Here is a 23,061-nt window from a genome sequence, read left to right on the forward strand (position 1 = left end):
CATACATTAATGAAACATTGCCATGGACTATATGAATGGAATAGAATCTTATATTGTAAACATGGTCAGACTTGGCTACACATAGTGTATGTTGTGTGCTCACAGGGGTGTAATTGTTTCAGGCGTGTGTGTCTGGGGGGGGGGGTGAGCACTGAACGTTGTACAGGTGTAAACATCAAGACTCTCACGTGATTCACACACACACACGGCTACTTCCAGTACACACACGTAGAAAGTGAGTAGCACCTTAGTGCCAGTCTCTGTGTTTTCTTCAGTGCTAGGAGATTGATTCTCGTCTTGAATGAAACTACAATATTGAGACTTACTCTCCATCACTATTTTCATGTTTCAATGAATTTCCTGTAAGTCCTGGAGTCACTTGTTTAGTTTTCTAACTTGGAGAAAGACACTAAGGAATGACTTCTGAGAGCACGGGATTATTCTCTTGTTATAAAACAACAGCAGCCATGCGAATGTGTTGATTTCTTTGATGTGTTTACGTTTAACTTAGAAACGTTACTCAAAGTGACCAGTAGTGGTCAGTGGGATGGCGTCTAGGAGAAAAAGCGCCAGGCCAACAAACAAGGTCCAACAGCAAGTGGAAGAGGATGATGAGGATGATAACGGCGAGACAGAGTCAGCCTTAGTACTAACGGTAAGGTCAACAAACTGACCCGTAGTTAGAGAAACTACACACTCAGTAGTTGTGACGTTTTCTTCCACAGTTCAAGTATTTTAACATCTTGTTATCTTGTAATAAGAAGTCACCCATAAGTAACCCTTACATTATACAGCATGGTACTTGAGATGAATAGGAAATCACATAGAAAATTAGAACATTGTGTAGCTCGGGTGACTGAATGAATAGAATGCTGAAATAATTGTAAATGCGACTTCCTGTCTCCTTTTACTTTTTTTCTTCTCTTTCTATTTCTTCCATTTCTATTATTTTTTCCTTTTCTTTCCTATTCTACGTATCTCTCTACTTCTCTTTCCTTTTTTTCCTTCTCTTTATTTCTTTCCATTTCTTTCTATTTCCATTTCTTTCCCTTACGCTCCATTTCTTCCTTCAGTTCTTTACGTTTTCCTTTTCTTTCTCTTTTCATTTCTTTTCCTCCTTCTTTTTCCGTCTATTTTATTTTTTCAACTTTTTTTCTTTCTGTTTTCCTTCGCTTTTGTTTTCTTCACAGTTTGAAAGAAATCTTTCTAGTAGTTAAAAGTTTCCCTTTCATTCATTTCATTTCTGACAATTTAAAAAAATAAAATCTAACCTCCTGTAACACACCAACCATCTTTCCACATAAACGGATGTGGGGAGGGGGGGGGACGTTTCATCAAGACAAGAGACGATGTGTTAACTCACTTTTGACAACTGTTCCAACCGGAAGTAATAAAGCCAATCGAACAGGTCAGTGAAATAAGTACATTGGGGTGGGAGAAGGGAGATTTGATATTTCTAATTGTCTAACCAAGGAAAGTGAGCTCATGACCTGGGGAACTCAAAATAGGTCATTGAGACTGAGTGTGACTGCTTCAGAAATTAGTATTTATAAATAAGTGACAAGATTCTCCATTGACTATCAGAGAGATTCTATTTCTTTGTTTAGACTAAACTAGGCCTGAGGACGTTTACTGAACCTTCTATTGCAATTGACATTATGGGAATTCATATATCATGCATAGTGATATGTTTACAACAGTTTTATCTATCTATCTATCTATCTATCTATCTATCTATCTATCTATCTATCTATCTATCTATCTATCTATCTATCTATCTATCTATCTATCTGTCTGTCTGTCTGTATGTATGTCTATCTATCTATCTATCTATCTATCTATCTATCTATCTATCTATCTATCTATCTATCTATCTATCTATCTATCTATCTATCTGTCTTACTGACTGTCTATCAATCAATCAATCAATCTATCTATCAATCAATATATCTATCTATCTTTTCTATTTATTCTCTCTTTCTCTCTCTCTGTATCTATCTATCTATCTTTATACCTAACACTGTTTAGCCTGGGTGTCATATATATATATATGTCCTACACTGTAACGCAACTAAATGTTGAAGTCAAATAGATCAGGGCCTCAACGTCTCCTTCCAAAGACATTATGGACAGAAGTTGTAAGGAGCTGGACAGCACAGCGTTATGGGCCAGATAGACCGAGGACCGTAGATTGCTTATCGCTGTGCTAAAGTTAACATTTAACTTAGAAATAAATCTGTACTTCTACGCATTGAATATTAGGTTTTGTTTTTTGTACAGAAACTGTGCTCCTTGACATGCACACTCCGCTACACACTGACATCTTCAGAAACTGTGCTCCTTGACATGCACACTCCGCTACACACTGACATCTTCAGAAATTGTGCTCCTTGACATGCACACTCCGCTACACACTGACATCTTCAGAAATTGTGCTCCTTGACATGCACACACTCCGCTACACACTGACATCTTCAGAAACTGTGCTCCTTGACATGCACACTCCGCTACACACTGACATCTTCAGAAACTGTGCTCCTTGACATGCACACACTCCGCTACACACTGACATCTTCAGAAACTGTGCTCCTTGACATGCACACTCCGCTACACACTGACATCTTCAGAAATTGTGCTCCTTGACATGCACACACTCCGCTACACACTGACATCTTCAGAAATTGTGCTCCTTGACATGCACACACTCCGCTACACACTGACATCTTCAGAAATTGTGCTCCTTGACATGCACACTCCGCTACACACTGACATCTTCCTAAATACACCCTGTTAAGATTTCGTTCTTTCAAATACTTCATTCATAACACATCCCAAAGTAGGTCAAACTTGAACTAGAACTAACGCTCACGATATTGGCTGGAGTTTGACAACAGATCAAAGCTCCAACCCTGACCTATGTATCCAGAGTACAGGGGAAGCTTTTTTTTGTTATTGTTCTTTTGAAAACGACTTGTACTGAATGACTGGATATGAGTGTAGATCACAGACAAACACACATCTCCAGCCATTCAGCCATTCAGCAGTGTTGTACTTACATTTGATACTCATTATTTATTTACTGACCTACTGCATAGGCCTACGTAGCTAAAGATACTAAAGTAACTAGAATAATAAGGCGTCTTCGAGTCCGAAAATGCAATAACTCTAGGGTTAAGAGACTTCTCCCTTTTAGACACTGAATGCGACACTGAATGTTTTTGCACCTCGACTTTTCTGTTTTTCAATGAATGTTGGTCTCCTCACAGTCTAACTCTAACTTGATCCTTATCTAGTAGGCTACATGTCTGATAGAGTCTAGACATTTGGAGACTTGCTGGTATGCGAGCCTTTAATCCTGTAAGATTGTAAGAACGAGACACTAAACATTGATACTGTTTTGCTTCATTGGATGCTTGTCAGTAACACATTACATTATGGCATAGATAGGAAGAGATAGAAAAGAAAAAAAAAATCCATTTCAAGAAGAGAGCACAAGTAAAAAGTTCTGGCCTTCCACACACACTGTGTTTCATCTCACACACACACACACACACACAACATCTATTCGAGCTACAAAGAGTCAAACACTTTTCCTCTACAGGGCTTATATATATATATATAAAACATTCACCAACTGGAAGGGGAGACAAAGGTTGAACATGAACAGAAATAACGCGGGAAGGGAAAAGAAGACTGGGCAAGGGGAGAGTACACCTCGAGAAAGAACACACGCACGACTTCCATATTTGGAACAGGTTTGCTCCCTTGCCAAAAACACAAAGTGAAATAGAGCAAGTGCGTTTCTATCTTCCTCACTCCCCCCTTCTCTCGTTCACCTCCATCTTTAAAAAGGTAAAAAGTCTGTCGGGGTGAAGTAAAAAAATTTCCTGGACTGACTACTTGGTTAGGACTTGGCTTCCCAGCATCTAGCTCCCAGCTTTACGTGGAATGTTCAGTTTACCTTTGTCTTTCAACTCTTATCTCACGCTGAATAGTCTTGAGCCTGTACACTTACATCAGCAGCCTAGTGCACTACAGCCTGTACACATACATCAGCAACCTAGTGCAGTACAGCCTGTACACTTACATAAGCAGCCTAGTGCAGTACAGCCTGTACACTTACATCAGCAGCCTAGTGCAGTACAGCCTGTACACTTACATCAGCAGCCTAGTGCAGTACAGCCTGTACACTTACATCAGCAACCTAGTGCACTACAGCCTGTACACTTACATCAGCAGCCTAGTGCAGTACAGCCTGTACACTTACATAAGCAGCCTAGTGCAGTACAGCCTGTACACTTACATCAGCAACCTAGTGCAGTACAGCCTGTACACTTACATTAGCAGCCTAGTGCAGTACAGCCTGTACACTTACATCAGCAGCCTAGTACAGTACAGCCTGTACACTTACATCAGCAGCCTAGCTCAGTACAGCCTGTACACTTACATCAGCAACCTAGTGCACTACAGCCTGTACACTTACATCAACAGCCTAGTGCACTACAGCCTGTACACTTACATCAGCAACCTAGTGCAGTACAGCCTGTACACTTACATCAGCAGCCTAGTGCAGTACAGCCTGTACACTTACATCAGCAACCTAGTGCACTACAGCCTGTACACTTACATCAACAGCCTAGTGCACTACAGCCTGTACACTTACATCAGCAGCCTAGTGCAGTACAGCCTGTACACTTACATCAGCAACCTAGTGCACTACAGCCTGTACACTTACATCAGCAGCCTAGTGCAGTACAGCCTGTACACTTACATCAGCAGCCTAGTGCAGTACAGCCTGTACACTTACATCAGCAGCCTAGTGCAGTACAGCCTGTACACTTACATCAGCAACCTAGTGCAGTACAGCCTGTACACTTACATCAGCAGCCTAGTGCACTACAGCCTGTACACTTACATCAGCAACCTAGTGCAGTACAGCCTGTACACTTACATCAACAGCCTAGTGCACTACAGCCTGTACACTTACATCAGCAACCTAGTGCACTACAGCCTGTACACTTACATCAACAGCCTAGTGCACTACAGCCTGTACACTTACATCAGCAACCTAGTGCAGTACAGCCTGTACACTTACATCAGCAGCCTAGTGCAGTACAGCCTGTACACTTACATCAGCAGCCTAGTGCAGTACAGCCTGTACACTTACATCAGCAACCTAGTGCACTACAGCCTGTACACTTACATCAGCAGCCTAGTGCAGTACAGCCTGTACACTTACATCAACAGCCTAGTGCACTACAGCCTGTACACTTACATCAGCAGCCTAGTGCAGTATAGCCTGTACACTTACATCAACAGCCTAGTGCACTACAGCCTGTACACTTACATCAGCAGCCTAGTGCAGTACAGCCTGTACACTTACATCAGCAGCCTAGTGCAGTACAGCCTGTACACTTACATCAGCAACCTAGTGCAGTACAGCCTGTACACTTACATCAGCAACCTAGTGCAGTACAGCCTGTACACTTACATCAGCAACCTAGTGCAGTACAGCCTGTACACTTACATCAGCAACCTAGTGCAGTACAGCCTGTACACTTACATCAGCAACCTAGTGCACTACAGCCTGTACACTTACATCAGCAGCCTAGTGCAGTACAGCCTGTACACTTACATCAACAGCCTAGTGCACTACAGCCTGTACACTTACATCAGCAGCCTAGTGCAGTATAGTCTGTACACTTACATCAACAGCCTAGTGCACTACAGCCTGTACACTTACATCAGCAACCTAGTGCAGTACAGCCTGTACACTTACATCAACAGCCTAGTGCACTACAGCCTGTACACTTACATCAGCAACCTAGTGCACTACAGCCTGTACACTTACATCAACAGCCTAGTGCACTACAGCCTGTACACTTACATCAGCAACCTAGTGCAGTACAGCCTGTACACTTACATAAACAGCCTAGTGCAGTACAGCCTGTACACTTACATCAGCAGCCTAGTGCACTACAGCCTGTACACTTACATCAACAGCCTAGTGCACTACAGCCTGTACACTTACATCAACAGCCTAGTGCACTACAGCCTGTACACATACATCAGCAACCTAGTGCACTACAGCCTGTACACTTACATCAACAGCCTAGTGCACTACAGCCTGTACACTTACATCAGCAACCTAGTGCACTACAGCCTGTACACATACATCAGCAACCTAGTGCACTACAGCCTGTACACTTACATCAACAGCCTAGTGCACTACAGCCTGTACACTTACATCAGCAACCTAGTGCAGTACAGCCTGTACACTTACATCAGCAACCTAGTGCAGTACAGCCTGTACACTTACATCAACAGCCTAGTGCACTACAGCCTGTACACTTACATCAGCAACCTAGTGCAGTACAGCCTGTACACTTACATCAACAGCCTAGTGCACTACAGCCTGTACACTTACATCAGCAACCTAGTGCACTACAGCCTGTACACTTACATCAACAGCCTAGTGCACTACAGCCTGTACACTTACATCAACAGCCTAGTGCACTACAGCCTGTACACTTACATCAGCAACCTAGTGCACTACAGCCTGTACACTTACATCAGCAGCCTAGTGCAGTACAGCCTGTACACTTACATCAGCAACCTAGTGCAGTACAGCCTGTACACTTACATCAGCAGCCTAGTGCAGTACAGCCTGTACACTTACATCAGCAGCCTAGTGCAGTACAGCCTGTATTCTTACATCAGCAGCCTAGTACAGTACAGCCTGTACACTTACATCAGCAGCCTAGCTCAGTACAGCCTGTACACTTACATCAGCAGCCTAGTGCAGTACAGCCTGTACACATACATCAGCAACCTAGTGCAGTACAGCCTGTACACTTACATAAACAGCCTAGTGCAGTACAGCCTGTACACTTACATAAACAGCCTAGTGCAGTACAGCCTGTACACTTACATCAGCAGCCTAGTGCAGTACAGCCTGTACACTTACATCAGCAGCCTAGTGCAGTACAGCCTGTACACTTACATAAACAGCCTAGTGCAGTACAGCCTGTACACTTACATAAACAGCCTAGTGCAGTACAGCCTGTACACTTACATCAGCAGCCTAGTGCACTACAGCCTGTACACTTACATAAACAGCCTAGTGCAGTACAGTTGGGGAAGTAGGGTATTGAATGTTTCTGATGCATGTGTAACACTCTCCTAAATCTATGTTCTGGGAACTGCAAACTTTGTAGTTCATGTGTTTGAAAACACATGAGTAGCAAACATTGTTTACATTTATTTGATGAAATTTACTTTAAAAGACCAATTACCGAGACGCTCATATATGTTATGGGGGTGTGGTGGCTGAGTACTTGGCTTCCGAACCTGGGGTCCTGGGTTCGAATCTCTGTGAAGACTGGGATTTTTTTTTATTTATTTTGGAATTTGTAGGGCACACCTAAGTCCACCCAACTCTAATGGGTACCTGACTTTAAATGGGGAAAGTAAAGGCGGTTGGACGTTGTGCTGGCCACATGACACCCTGCTCGTTAACCGTTGGCCAAAGAAACAGATGACCTTAACATCATCTGCCCTAAAGATCGCATGGTCTGAAAGGGGAACTTACTTTACTTTCAGATACACAACGTGTAGCCCTATAATATAGTTTCACAGTATACATAATTTATGAATACACTGTGTTTTTGGTTTCTGATAGCTGAATAATAATAATTAATTAATAATAATAACACAAATACTCGCCACAAGAGGTTCTCGAGTCATATTGTATTTGGATATATTTTGACTGACGAAACATTCTATTTTAATCGCCCTTATCTGCTGTTTATTGATTTAAAAAAAAGAGAACAAAAAAAAAAACGCGACCGTTATTGACATCGCCGTACCGCTGTCTCTTAATGTAAGAAAAACTGAAATGGAAAAACAAAGACAAAATGGGAACCTAAGCTTGGAGTTTAAGTGATGATGGAGGTCAACTAAAAAAAACATTGTTATATCAACAGAGAAGGATAATGACAACTGACCTCACAATTACTTTCAAGGACTTAAAAAGATTCTCGTTGCCTGTCAGAAGGCGGTACTACTGCAGACCTGCCACATCACCAGAATATTCCTCAATGGAAACTGATAAAGGGAGACTACAATGAATTGTGTTTCCCTTTAATGAAACTCATCATGGGTTCATGGCTCCAGGGCCCACGATCACTAGGGGTTATTTAATGCCAGAGAATGAATACTTGTTCGTTTGTAACATAATAATAATATAAAATAATAATAGTATCCAGGAAACTGGTATTATCATATTGTATCCACTTATGATTTTTTTTTTAGTTTTGTTTTGTGACTGACATTGAAGACAAAATGACTGCCTGACCTGGGGCCTGACCTGGGGCGTGCTCTTGGAATCTCTTGGTGCCCTTCTGCTATCAACTTGCCCCGTCCGTAAGGTATAAACAAGTATATATATATTAAAACAATCAAAACATATATAGAGGGAAAACAAGATCCGAGAATGAGTGTGTGTGGGGGGGGGGGGAAATAACGTGTTCACTATTTGTAGCAGACAGAGTGAGTAGATATAATATTCGTGATAACAATTTTTCTTACAAAAATAGCATTTGAACACAAACACGCATAAAAACAAACATTCTTTTTACAAACATATTCAAACGAACACATATAATGTTGATAGCTTGGTTAACAACAGCTTCTGAAAGGGGGAGGGATTTGGCTATGCAAACTGTCACAGCAACCTTACAAGTGGCGTAGCAACCATGGCGCGAAGGGGTTCATGGCGCCAGGGCCCACGATCACTAGGGGTTATTTAATGGAATGTGTTGACTATAAGAGTTTAAATGCATCACATTATTATTTTATTTTAATTAAATCATGTTCATTATTCTTAAATTTTATTTCTGGTGTCCGAGCAAAAACACGAATCCATGTAAATTGTATTACTGTAGCATGTAAATTGTATTACTGTAGCATGTAAATTGTATTACTGTAGCATGTAAATTGTATTACTGTAGCATGTAAATTGTATTACTGTAGCATGTAAATTTTATTACTGTAGCATGTAAATTGTATTACTGTAGCATGTAAATTGTATTACTGTAGCATGTAAATTGTATTACTGTAGCATGTAAATTGTATTACTGTAGCATGTAAATTTTATTACTGTAGCATGTAAATTGTATTACTGTAGCATGTAAATTGTATTACTGTAGCATGTAAATTGTATTACTGTAGCATGTAAATTATATTAGTGTAGCGTGTAAATTGTATTACTGTAGCATGTAAATTGTATTACTGTAGCCTGTAAATTGTATTACTGTAGCATGTAAATTGTATTACTGTAGCGTGTAAATTGTATTACTGTAGCATGTAAATTGTATTACTGTAGCATGTAAATTGTATTACTGTAGCATGTAATTGTCAGTACATCGTTTCATTTAGCCAAGACAAACAGACACAAACAGACACAAACAGACACAAACACTCTTTTGCCCCCTGGCAATCAAATCATTAAATAAGAACAATCTGATATAAACTTTGTCAACTGTAAATTATGAGTGAGTCTGGTGTGAATGTACACTTTGGTTTCCTATAGTTATGATGTTTTTTGTTCGGTGTAATACACAAATTGTAAGACAAATTTCCATACGGAAAATAAAGATTATTATTATTATTATTATTAATATTAAATCCAACATGTTGAATTTTTTTATTTAATAATAATAATAATAATAATAACAATAACTAATTGTAAGCCTACTCATTGTGAAAGGGTTCTATATGATGAATTATATTAGCCGTTATTTTGGCTCAAGTGTTATATGTTTCTTTAATATTACAATACATATTGACTAGTTGAAATACTTGAATTAATTTTTTAGGAGTCTACAGTCAAGGTGAAGTACTTATCGGATAACGGAATAAATAGAAAGTGAATCATACGCACATCTCATTAACATGGATATATCAAATCTTATTTAATCATAGTAATACACGAAGCACCTATATATAAATAAATAATTTTATCTATCTATCTATCTATCTATCTATCTATCTATCTATATATATATATATATATATATATATATATATATATATATATATCGTGGGCGTTGCCATGGGGTGGGTTTAACACCCCACTCCCCGAAATGAAAATTGTAATTTAGTGACTGATTTTGTTAGCCTTGATTTTAGGTGAGATTTTATACTAAACCATTACTTGCCCCAGCACAGCCAAGGGGATTTTAAATTTAAAACCCCCTACCAGGGGGTTTTGAGTTTTAAAGCCCTTACCAAGGGGTTTTGAGTTTAAAACCCCTACCAGGGGTTTTTGAGTTAAAACCCCCCTACCAGGGGGTTTTGCAGTTAAATCTCCCTCTTCTATAAAACAAAACAAAAAAAAAATTCAAATGACTATCCCCAATTTCCAAGAGCACAGTTAAGTAAGATTTTGAATTTAAAACCCCTCCAAAATTTACGATAAAACCCCTCTTCAATATAAAAAAAAAAGCAAATAACACGCTCAAAATTCTATGAGCGTAGCCAAAGGGGTTTTGAGTTTAAACCGCCCCCCTCTCCAGTAGGGTTTGAAGCTAAAAAATACATCTTCAATATAAAAAAAAATTGCGCACTCAAAATTTAATGAGCTTAGCTAAATGGGTTTGAACTCAGTTTTGAGTTTAAGCCTCCCTTAAGCAATGTTTGAAGGTAAAAAATACCTCTTTAATATTAAAAAGAAAGCAAATTATACACTCGAAATTCTATGAGAGTAGTCAAAAGGGTTTTGAGTTTAAACTCCCCTCCAGTGGATTTTGAAGCTAAAAACAAAACTCTTCAATATAAAAAAAAAGCAAATTACACACTCTTAAATCTATGAGCGTAGACAAAGGGGTTTTGAGTTTAAACCCACCTTCAAAGGGGTTTGATGCTAAAAAATACCTCTTCAATATAAAATAAGCAAATTACACACTAAAATTATTTGAGCGTAGCCAAGCCATTGGGGGTTTTGAGTTTAAACCCCTCTCCTACAGTTTGCTTTTTAAAACCACCCCAGATGGTTTTGAGTTTAAAATCCCCCTACAGAGCGTATTGAGGTGGAAAATCTCTATCTTCAATATTATTCTAAAGCAAACTACAGTTACCAAATTCTATGACCGTTGCTAAATGGGGTTTTGAATTTTAAAAAAAAAAACTACAGAGATTGTTTAGTTTAAAACCCCCAACAGATGACTTTGACGATGATTTTGACGATAAAGCTTTCCTTTACGATATAAAACCTATTGCAAACTACAGTCACCTGATTTCATGAGCATATTCAAAAGAGGTGACACATTTCTACTAGTGGCTGGGCTCCATTAATAAAGTGCAGTAAATAGTCATCTGCCGAAAATGAAAAACACAAAATGTGGCTCAACAAAGATGGCTAAGACAGATTTTATGAGTCAGTTATAGAGATCGGGTCTAAATTAAGGAAATCCTATGTCGACTCCTTAGTAAGGTTGTGACAGAGCGTCGCATGAGGTTTGCGGGACATGTTCTCCGACAAAATGAATTACGCATAATAAGAGTTGCGATGACATCCTAGTACAACTTGGCGCCACACTTCATGGAGGTCCTCTGAGCAGGTGGGAAGAGGCTTCAGACATTACCAGTGACAGATTTTTGTGGAAACAGTTCAGAATATGCATTTTGTTGGCTTTCAATACCAGAAATAGTGCTGCGCCCCGCGATGGGGGATCTTCTAGCGCTCCCCCAGACCCCCCTTGCTGGCTATGGCGGGAAGTCTACAATTTTTCCACTAACTCCAGGAAGAACCTATTCTAGGGCACAATAAACGTCTTCCGAAAAATGAAGGGTCAGAATGTAATAAAGATCACACACACACACACACACACACACACACACACATACACACATACATACATACATATAAATATATTTTTTTTGCTGTTTTTTTTTTTGCGACGGTAAAAGTAGTGACGTACTGAGACAGACGAATGACGTTACAGAACACGGGTACATGTTAGGAGAAGACTATGGCTAGGGATGGTAGAAAGATGTCTAGTGAATAAATCCAACGACGGACAGAGAGACAAGACGATCATCCCCATCTGTTAATAAAAATCAGTTGTTAAGTCCCTTGGTTGTGTTCGGACTCGCATTAGAATAAGTGAAGCAGTATTAGACAACACACAAAATCGACAGGACAGATCCAAAGCTTGAGGAAATTGTTCTATTTTACCTCGTGAGGAACAGGTGTACCTTGTGTACACTCTGGAGTAGAAGCTTGTTAGTTGTCATTGACATGTACAATCTCATTAGATACAGTAGGGCCCAGTTTGGGTTTAGTCACACTCAGCTTTTAGGAGGGGGCCCAACTTCGTATTCCTGAACGCGGGCCCGCGGGTACCTTGCTACGCCACTGACCCTTAAGACGAAATCGAAGAGACAGATGTTATGGTAATATAATGGTGCTTAAACTTCTTTTTTGCGCCAAAACGTCCCGCGCCAAAAAGGCTGCGCTCAAAAAAAAACGTCCTGCTTCGAAAAAATGTGGACACCACAGAAAATCAGAATGTTAAAGCTACATGATGAACTCTCATGCTTATTCCTTTTCCGGTTCAAAACCTGATTAATGATTTACTAGAAGTTTACATTGTGAAGTTTACATTGTGTACTCTCTATTCTGCAGCTACCAACAAAACATGTTCCTCTTACAACGCCCAGAGTACATTTAACTCCCCATGGTCACAACAAGGGCTCGTGCTTTGGTGCCAGCATACCTCGAGCTCAAGGGTCTCCATCATGCGAAGCGCAGGAGCCATACATCGCCATCCCTTCAGACATCTACGAAGACTTTGAGGCTCTGAAGTCTGCTACGAAATTAGATACCCCTGATCTCATGAGGAAGCTGCTCAAAGACTACCACAGGTAAGGATATCTCGGACTAGTTTACATAGAGAACATGGTCGTATGTAGTGTACTTATATCATTCGATTATATCGTGCTATACTTTATTGCGTTTTATTGTGTTCTTGTATTTTTTTCTTTTGACTTGTACCTAGATCTACTTAAAATATTATTGTCTTATATGGCATTTGACATCTCCTTTAGTTGCTTATTGTGTGCTTCTCTTTCTAACAAACACAAACGCTCTAATAGAAGATGAAAATAAAAACGTCTTTAAAATAGTAAAAAAGTAATACCTATAAAATGTTAAAAGGTCTAAAAATCAATGATAAAGTGCAGTGACAAATAAAATATTGAACTTAAGTCAGAGAGAGAAAGAGACAGACAGACAGAAAAAGAGAGAAAAAGACAGACAGACAGGAAGACTGATAGATAGATAGATAGATAGATAGATAGATAGATAGATAGATAGATAGATAGATAGCGTTATTTATACAATTTCCAATGTTATTGTTTCAGATTAGCAACCTCACCAACACATTTGTTACGAGAGCGACGATTGGATGGAGTCATAGGCGACATAGTTGCAGCAAAGACATCCTCTGCCCTTGACCTGTCCAGGAGCTGCCACAGTGTCACCAATGTGTCAGATAAGAACCGTGACGGGGCACATGTGAGAAGCAGCCCTAATTACTCTCTGGCAGAGCAACAATGTGTTGAGGATGAACTCTCGGAAGAAGAAGAGGAAGAAGGTGAACTTAAGCCTTTGGATTTAACCTTAAACCGGCATGAGCCGGCTGTGTCACCCGACTCCGCTATCGTGGAGGATATTCACATGAAAAGTTCGAAGTCGGCCTTGAGTTTCGGAAACCAATCATTCGAGACTTATCAAAGTCTGTCCCCACAGAAACATACTGGATCGTATGTAATAAACCTTGAGCCAGGTAGCGAGGGAAGTATAACCTCCAATTCAATGTTGGCTAAAGTTTTACAGTTGGACATCCCACCCAAAAATGTTCATAAAATTCAGAATTATTCTATTGGTTCTCCATCTACTTTGTTCGGTCAAGCGAATAGAAAGAATCCAGCCTATAGTCAGACATCAGCATTGTTTCTGAATGATACAAACAAGGTGGAAGAAGACAAATCTGACATCAAAAGCATACCGTTTGCAAGAAATGAAAACAATTTAAGACTTAGTGGTCTTCCATCATATTCAGAAGCTTTAAGCTCTGTCTTGCATTCACAGACAATCTCCACTAGACTTAAAGAATGTGAATCAACTAAAGAATCTTTGACAGATGCCAGTGGTGTAAAGAAAGAGCTCCTAAACAGAGGATTATCTGTGTTTCAGACATCTTTAGGAGAATCGGATATTTCACAAAGCCAAAGAAAATTACCGTTTGGATTAAATTTACCACATGTTGATACAACACATAGAATTTTACATCAACATTTCATGCAGCAGCAGCAGTTGAAATCAGAACTTCAACATCAAAATATAGCCAATGAGGTACAACAAAGTAGACCAGTTAGCGGCACTCAGATGTCAATGAAAATGTTATCAGCTCAGTCTCCAGTGATAGAAGCTGTAGACTGCAACGGAGAAAAACACAGTTTGAAAGCCAGTGACTTAAGTTTTCCTAACTTTCTTCTTGATCCTCAATCACTGGGAATTCAACCTAGCACCACAGCAATGTCCAATGGAGCAGTAGCGTCCACTGCTTCCATTCCAATGCCTGCATTTTTCATGACGACACCCACCAGCTGTATGAATGGCGTTGTAGCAGTACTGCACTCACTACCAGAAGGTGTCACAGGCTTGCAGCCCTTTGCCTTTGCTCCTCATCCCGTGCAGCAATCATCCATCAGTTCATCGTCCATACCAGCACAGCTTTCAACAGATATGATCTTTACAACGGCCAACACGACACCGGCAACAAATTTCACTTCTATCAGTGCATCAACGACTTTAAGTGATCAGAACGCAGCCATCCAAGCAGAAACTACACAGCCTTCACCACCTTTAGCATCAGCAAGACCGAAACCGGGTCGGCCTAGAGGGAAAGGCGGAAGAGGAAAACTGCAAAGAATCCAAAATAAAGATATGAAGCTGTTAACAGAGAATACGCTGTTCCCTGGTGTCTATACGAGCATTCTAAAACTTCCTTGGAGTCGTAGATCCAGAAATAAAAGCAAGTCAAAAACTGTCTTAGAAATGAAGAAAGAGGCTCAGATAATTGCTCATGAAAAGGTTACTGAAGAAGAATCTCATTTTCTTTGCGAATCTGAAGTACATGATTTAGAATCTCCTTCTCAAGAGATAGAAGATGTATTTGATACATTGAATCAAGAATGTAAACAAGAAAAACAAGTCGACTTAAAAGGGCTTAATGAACATACCTTTGAAAATTCTATGCTTTATACACAAGAGAGTTCTAATGAGCCTCCAAAACTGGATCACATACAATCCATTCAGCGTCAAAAGCAGAAGGACCTGGAGCAACAGCAGCGTCTTCATGCACAGTATCACCAAAGACTACAAGAAGAGCAGAGGAAGCTGACCAAACAAATTGAGATGTCTTACTTAAATATGTCTAGCTCCCCTGTCCAGACTTTGTCCATCAATGCTCTCAACTTGCCAACTTTAAAACAGGAAGCTATGTCTCCTGATCTTTGTTCTCCGGTGTCTAAGTTATCAAGCAAATCGTTAACCCCTGACGGAGAAGAGACATTTCCCTCTAACGAGAGTGTGGTCATGACGTTTTCAACTGACGATAAAAAAGCGTTGACCTCGAAGTTGCCAAGAAAACGTGGACGACCTCCTAAGATGCATGTTTTATATAGCCCGCTAGAGAAACAAACTGAGAATACTGACATAGCTTCGAGCTCAATCCAGTCTCCACATAAAGCTGAGATAGAGCCTGATAACTTTCTGAACGTCACAACAGCTGCAACCACTTCTAATTTCTCTATTCTGAAATCCGCTCTATCGACAATGAGTTCAGACGGATTCGCTCATCGCCGAGCTATTGAACAATTCACCACTAGACCCAATTTGAGTACGACTTTGATGGAGCCAGACATGGAAGTTCAGACAGGCTTAAACAAGAAGTTGTCGTTTCTTACAAGTCACATTGAACTTGATTCGCCAGTAGCCAAACATCAGCCGGAGGATGAAACAACAGCAAGCAGTTACCTGGAGTATGAAGACGAGAGCACACCAGACGAACAAGATGCAGCATTGACCAATGAAATAACACCGGAAGTAAAACCTCGCAAGAAGAAAGTTTCAAGATCCTTGAAGTCAAATGAGAACTTTATGTACGCCACTTTTAAAATCAAGCCTAAAAACGGTGGACTGACGCCAAGGAAGAGCCGAAGAAAGCGTAAAGATGTGCTGGCAAGCACTGCTGCTGCTGCTGAGACCATTGCAAATCTGAGACAAAGGAAACTCCTTGACGCTACTCTTTCTGATGGACTGAAGCCGTCCTCAATGATTGCATGGAAATTCCATGAACAGTATCCGCATTCAAGCGAAGAAAATTCGGAGAAAATAGTCGCTGAAAAGAGAACTGCAAACCTGCTGAACGGAGATTTTAGCTTAATAGAGAGCCCTCATAATGTGTTGCAGACTTTTGAAACATGCCTTGATGTGCCAAGATCCGGGGAAAAGTTGCAGATGCAGCTCAATAATGAGCTCATAGATTCAGAACTTAAGGCCGAATGTTGTGTGACATGTGGCCAAATTTTTCAAAAGCATTATTCCGACACGAGCGCGCGATGTAACGAGTGCATCCGAAACACTTCCATGATCATCAAATCTTCTAAACTCTTTTCGTTCGGGGATTTCCCAACGTCATCCTTAGCATCCGTGCCTCCGGCTTCAACACCTTCCAGCACTCTAGCATCCAAAATGGAAACAGTTCTCCCCAGAGAGACAGGGAGTTCAAGCCTGTGCAGCAATAATCCCAATCGTCTACACTGTAATATTTGCCAAATGGATTTCACAAAGATTTGCGATTACCTGCAGCACATCAGAGAAAGCCATGGCGCCCCAAACGTGAACCAAGGGGATACTACACGGAGAGTAAAAGTGTCCAAAACGAAAAAATCCTTGGCACACAAGACACTGACATGCCCTGTAGAAGACTGTCCGCATTTCTTTAGAGTGCAGAGAGATTTAGAAACCCACTTTCTGAAGAAGCACTCCAGTCTAGGCACGTGCCCCCATAGTGATTGCTCCTTCACGTGCACCTCGCGTGAAGACTTGGAGAATCACTTCCGCTTCGATCATGACGCTGTTGGGTCTGTGCACGCGCTATCAGTTCCCAGTACGCCCGAGAGCATTACAGAAAACAGCGCTGACGGAATTTCTGTCAGAACAGCCTCGCTGTCCTCTGAGAAACCTCTGCACTGTGAGTTCTGTGATTATCGCTGTAGACAGAAAAACGCCCTGACGTGGCATATGAGGAAACACCCAGAGGCGGCCTCGCAATACAAGCGTTACAACAGTATGAACAGCGATTAAGACATTGCCTCGCCTAAGACATGTCCCTAGTCACTCTTTGTTTGTTTTGTTGAGTTTTATAGATTTCAATCTCACATAGATATTATAGTATCTCAAATAGTTCATATCACATATCATAAAAAAAATGGTTTGAATACAATAGATTGTACAGGGAGATGAAATCTAAAAATAATGAATCAGCAAACAATGACGTGTACAGCTACATAAGCTCAAGGATACCTGCATGGAAACAAATAAAGGAACGTCTCTAACTTATAAGACAACATTGATAGCTACTTTCCCCATTACGGGGGCTGCTAAGAATCTCGATTGTGTTCAAGCTCTTATTTGAGATGACGAAGACAAAAATCAATGACCTAAACGTTCAGAGAAGTGAACGTCACAATTATTGTGTCCTCATTCCTGGCATGTATCAGTTGACATATATTGAGATCGGCCTTTGAAAGAGTGTTGAAAGTTTATTGTATCTATTCAACAGTTTAACATTCAACAGTTTAACTTTCAGCAGTTTGACATCTTGTTTGTTACAAGTGCATATTTCCCCTCCTTCTAAACCCACCCAGTTTAGAGGAAATATCAAATTTTGTTTTGCCTAAGTCTAAAAATGGCAATGTCTTCGATTCTGAAGATTAAGTTTGAGTGCAGTGTTTCACATGACTTACGCAAACCCAGTTGTGACCTGGATATTTTTTCCACATCTCGTGCAGACAAAGGCGTTGTCCGCTTGCGGTCTATTTAAGTTTTCTTTACGTCTTCTGTGCTTGCCTTCAATAATACCATTCGTAGGTTCATCATTTATCCCGCATGGGAGACGACCGCATGTCAAAGGCGATCTTCTTTGGAGAGCTTCAAAAGGACGGCGTAACAGAGGTGCTCCCATAAACTCTATGAATATCACCTCAGGCGCCATTTCGTCCTCACTTGCATAGAGGAAAGTAGCCGGCAGTAGCAGATGGCCTCTGATAGAAACAGTTGAAGAGCTCTCACAAAGGCTCTATGATAGAGACAGTTGGAGAGCTCTCACAAAGGCTGCGGGACAAACATTTGAGACTCAAAGATAAGCCTAACTCTAACCCTTACTCTAAACCAATGAGTTAAACACTCTCCTAAGATGGTGGGTCAAGTTAAACAAAAATCTGATTCATTAACAAAGCAGAAAAACAGCCCAATTCTTCTTCTCCAAGAGAGGTAACCAAGTGCAATAGATTGTTATTTTTCAGAGTGAATTATTTACCTTTTTTATTTTTAGAGCATAAATAAACTGAACTGTAAAATACATTTTCTACAAATCATATAAATCATGCAATGACTTTGTCATTATACAATATATCAATGACTCCGTCCGTTATCAGGTTTTGTTCACTGTTTTATTTAATATATAGATATTTCTTCCATTAAATCATTGTTTAGAAATGTAAATTCTTTGTTTATTGATTTAAAACTGATATTACAATGTCAGACACCATATACTGACAGAGGCATCGCTAGGGTCACTGCCGCTCGATGCGATACGCACTTATCTTCACATTATTGCTATGTCACTGTATAATTGATAGATAGATAGGATAGACAGATAGATTTAGAGAGGGAGAGAGAAACGACACAATAACAACTAAACTTGACACGTAAATAGTGTTTTTTTCAACAAAAAAAGTCTAATGTATTCAATAGTTTATTATCAGCAAATTTGACGCATTTATAGACATTTTGATAAGATACATATAAACATAGCAAGCAATAAGATTATTTTGATATTCTGCTCTGCTCTGAACATTTCTCTGATCAGGCAAATTACTTTGAAAAAGAAATTACCGTAAAAACTAGCTCAAAACAGTTTTCATAGACATTTTAGAAAAGACTACAAGTAAAGGAAATAATGTAACTAAGTAGATGTAACCACTACATTTGCCTGGTCGTGCGGTATGCACTTCGGGGCTGTCAAATCATGTTCTATCCCCTGCATTCCTGTTAGAGGTTTGATCATCTGCATTCCTGCTAGAGGTTTGATCCCCTGCATTCCTGCTAGAGGTTTGGCATAAGGCGTACTAATCTTTACCCATGAAGCGACGTCTGAAGTTCCTAAAACCAAAACCTGAGGAAGAATTAGCCAAAACTGAACTTATTTGAGAACAATTCTGGAATGGATGAAACCTTTTGAAACGAAAGTTTTCTATGAACAAGTTTACAACTGGATTTGGTAGATCAATGATTACAATTGTAAGAAGAACATCTTAGAAACTATAGCAAGGGCCAACGTAATGTAGGGACAACAAAATTATTCCTTAAAAATGACTGACCTCTTCATCATGGGTAAACATTCCAGTGAACATTACAGCATCACAACAGTCAAACATTGACCTGATTTATCAAAATGATTAAGATACAGTTTCAAAAATAAGGTTTACACTAATAATTGACCAGACAGCTCTCACACAGATCTCTCCTCTCACACATCTCTCCTCTCACACAGATCTTTCCTCTCACACAGATCTCTCCACACAGATCTCTCCTCTCACACAGATCTCTCCTCTCACACAGATCTCTCCTCTCACACAGATCTCTCCTCTCACACAGATCTCTCCTCTCACACAGATCTCTCCTCTCACACAGATCTCTCCTCTCACACAGATCTCTCCTCTCACACAGATCTCTCCTCTCACACAGATCTCTCCTCTCACACAGATCTCTCCTCTCACACAGAATATCTTTTGTTTGCATTCACAACATTCATGACCAAGTAGTTTCTCAACCCAGAACTGAAGCAATGATTTCAGCGTCTAAAACAATTTCTGATAAATGCAGATTGTACTCTGTCCAGAGTATAAGGAATTATTTAATTACCACTCTATGTAACAAGTAAACATGTTCAAAAATATTTTTCTTAATTACAAAATATTACATGAGCAATTATAATAAGTACTTGGCAAAACAATATATTAATTTTAGATGGAGCTATAAGTATGTATTCCAAATCAAGGAGATAATTGACTTGCAAGTCCTTTCCAGTATGTGCATTTGAAAAGATCATTAGAACATTGACTTGCACAGTGTATATACACAAAAAGAATCTAGATATTATCAAATAAATACATTTCTTTTCAAACAGTAATTGAATGACTATGTAACATGACTTCTGAATGAAAGAGATAAAATTGTGAGAATCTTTCAATGAAATTGTGACATTTGAAAGTGTCACTGCATGACACAGAAAGGATGGAAAGTGTCATTGTTAAAGTAACGACAATTTAAAGTGTCATTCTACTAACGAATGACATGGAATTAAATAAGAATGATTTTATGCTATGGCTACGAAATTAAAGATGTATAAATGACCAAGAAGTCTTCTAGATATGACTTATTTTCCCATCCCACTAGTCCTAAAGTGAAATGATCTGCCACAGTTCCTGGTTAGGGTCAACGTTCATAGTACTACAAGCTATAAGAGTCTATTGCAGTGATGTCCAAACTATTTCGGACTGAGGGCCACGTAACTTTTTATCTTCCTGGACATATCTTTTAAACTAATTTGTATTCCAATGGATCCAAGCCTCTGAGATTTTATTATTCAAGGTGTAAAGAAGTTTTGAAGGCCGCATAGTACAATCTAATGAGCCGAAAGTGGCCCGTAGATCGAAGTTTTGGTCAATCTCAAAGAGTCAAACTGACATAGACATTTCACGTGGACGGAAAAGACAATAGATTGTTTTGTACATTTCTTCAGAAGTTTCTTTAGAAGAATTCTTGTTATACCAAACTGTAGAAGTCAGATATGTGTCTTCCTGTTTTTTTTATGACTAGAATCAAAGCAAAGTAGATCAAATCAAAGTAGGTCAAATCAAAGTATATCAAATCAAAGTATATCAAATCAAAGTATATCAAATCAAAGTATATCAAATCAAAGTATGTCAAATCAAAGTATATCAAAGAACTGTAGATCAAATCAAAGTATATCAAATCAAAGTATATCTAAGAACTATAGATCAAATCAAAGTATATCAAATCAAAGTATATCAGAGAACTGTAGATCAAATCAAAGTATATCAAATCAAAGTAGATTAAAGAACTGTAGATCTAATCAAAGTAAATTAAATCAAATTATATTAAATTACTGTAGATTAAAGTATATCAAAGAACTGTAGATCTAATCAAAATAGAACAAAGCACTGTTGTCTTAAATCATATCTTACATTCCTTCCAACCAAGCCATCAACTCTTATCTTAGTTGTAAATAAGACCAGCATGTCACACTCTATAGCGTACACACGTCTCATGAAATTATTTCACTTTGTGTCAGCTAACATCCTTTGGTTATAAATATATGTATTTAAAGCTTGTCAGATTTTATAGTTTACCAAACATGCATTTTATACCAAACAGAGAAATACAATCATGAATATCACATTGAGTATTAAAATAAATTTCGAGTCTTTGGTGCTATTAGCCAGATTGTAATGTCTCATGACGGATCTTCAAAATACCGCATCGATCGTCATTCAACATCCCAAATAGTTTCTTCAAATATCACAAGGAAACATCTTCAACTGTGGGCTGGCCGCTGGGACTCTTTATTAAAGTTGATACTGGGCACTGTGTTGGCAGGTTCTTTGTTTTGATGGATGCGTGCCGATTGGGTGTCATTAAACTTCTGACAGCCTGGAATACAAGGAAATCCCACTTCAAAGCCAGTCTTGTCTAGCAGCCAATAAGTCTGCATCAAACCCTTGCCCTGTTGCAATGAAATATAAATCTTACAGCATCAAGACTGATTATTTATAATAGTTAACAATATATAGAAAATACAAATGTAATTAAAAATCAATCAAGACAACTCTAGAAAAATAGCAGACATTTACAAACCAAACTGCAATTAGCAAAAGTAATCAAACAATATAATTCGTTTTTCAATTAGCGATTTTCATTTATGGCGACAAATTATAAATAGGTAGCTGTTTCCGGTGTATTATGTATATAGAATGAAGTAAATTTTTGATTGGCTATATTTGTTGAAAAGTTACATTATAATTATGTTTGCCTTTATTTGTGTGTTATCACTGCAGAATCCAATGCTCTCAATTCTTCCCTTTGTAGATCATTTTATGTTGATTCAGTTGGCTACATTGATACATTCATAAACTTATTTCATTGATCTTGAAACTCCACAATAATTGTGATTTTCTAAACAAATCCTACAGAAAGTAGTCAACAACAAACGTAATTATTGATTGCAATGTCAAAGAACTCCTTGCCAAATCTAAATGTCAATTAACTAGTAAAATTAACGATATTGAAATCAAAGGACCATAAATAAAACTAGAAATACATTTTTACATAAAAAAGAACATATTGTAAAAAAATTTGCAAAGCGAATTGTATTATAAAGAAAATAGATGCTTTTAAACTATTAGCTTTCTAATTTTTTTTAAACTAAACTGAAAGAAGACTGTCTATAGTCTATATAGAAATGAACTACTTTGTATCGACATAAACTAAAACTACAGTCATTACATGAGTTTGTTTGCTGTACATGTTTAGGATGTTCCTTCAGATTTGAAGATTTGTCCATCTTTACCCAAACTTCCCGATGGACGGCAAGACATGGCGGCAGGCAAGGTTTGAACCCGGGA

General features: G+C 39.0%; 2 protein-coding genes across 3 annotated transcripts in view; one reads left to right on the top strand and one right to left on the bottom strand.

The window, feature by feature from the left end:
* The first annotated feature begins 206 nt into the window (after positions 1-206).
* On the top strand, positions 207-18,850 carry LOC106071402 (uncharacterized). The gene is made up of 3 exons (XM_056008998.1): positions 207-655; positions 12,689-12,927; positions 13,426-18,850. The coding sequence occupies exons 1-3, from the start codon at positions 548-550 to the stop codon at positions 17,435-17,437; spliced, it is 4,359 nt and encodes a 1,452-aa protein (XP_055864973.1). The 5' UTR covers positions 207-547; the 3' UTR covers positions 17,438-18,850.
* A 252-nt stretch (positions 18,851-19,102) lies between these two features.
* The window catches only part of LOC106076440 (uncharacterized), a 77,535-nt gene continuing 73,576 nt past the window's right edge, over positions 19,103-23,061 (bottom strand). For both annotated transcript variants that reach the window (XM_056008927.1, XM_056008926.1), the window contains one exon: positions 19,103-22,163. In XM_056008927.1, coding sequence (XP_055864902.1) covers positions 21,975-22,163 — 189 coding nt within the window. In that variant the 3' untranslated portion in view covers positions 19,103-21,974. The remainder of the gene's footprint in view (positions 22,164-23,061) is intronic.

The sequence above is a fragment of the Biomphalaria glabrata genome, chromosome 13 (assembly GCF_947242115.1).
Source record: "Biomphalaria glabrata chromosome 13, xgBioGlab47.1, whole genome shotgun sequence".
In the NCBI taxonomy this organism is placed as follows: domain Eukaryota; kingdom Metazoa; phylum Mollusca; class Gastropoda; family Planorbidae; genus Biomphalaria; species Biomphalaria glabrata.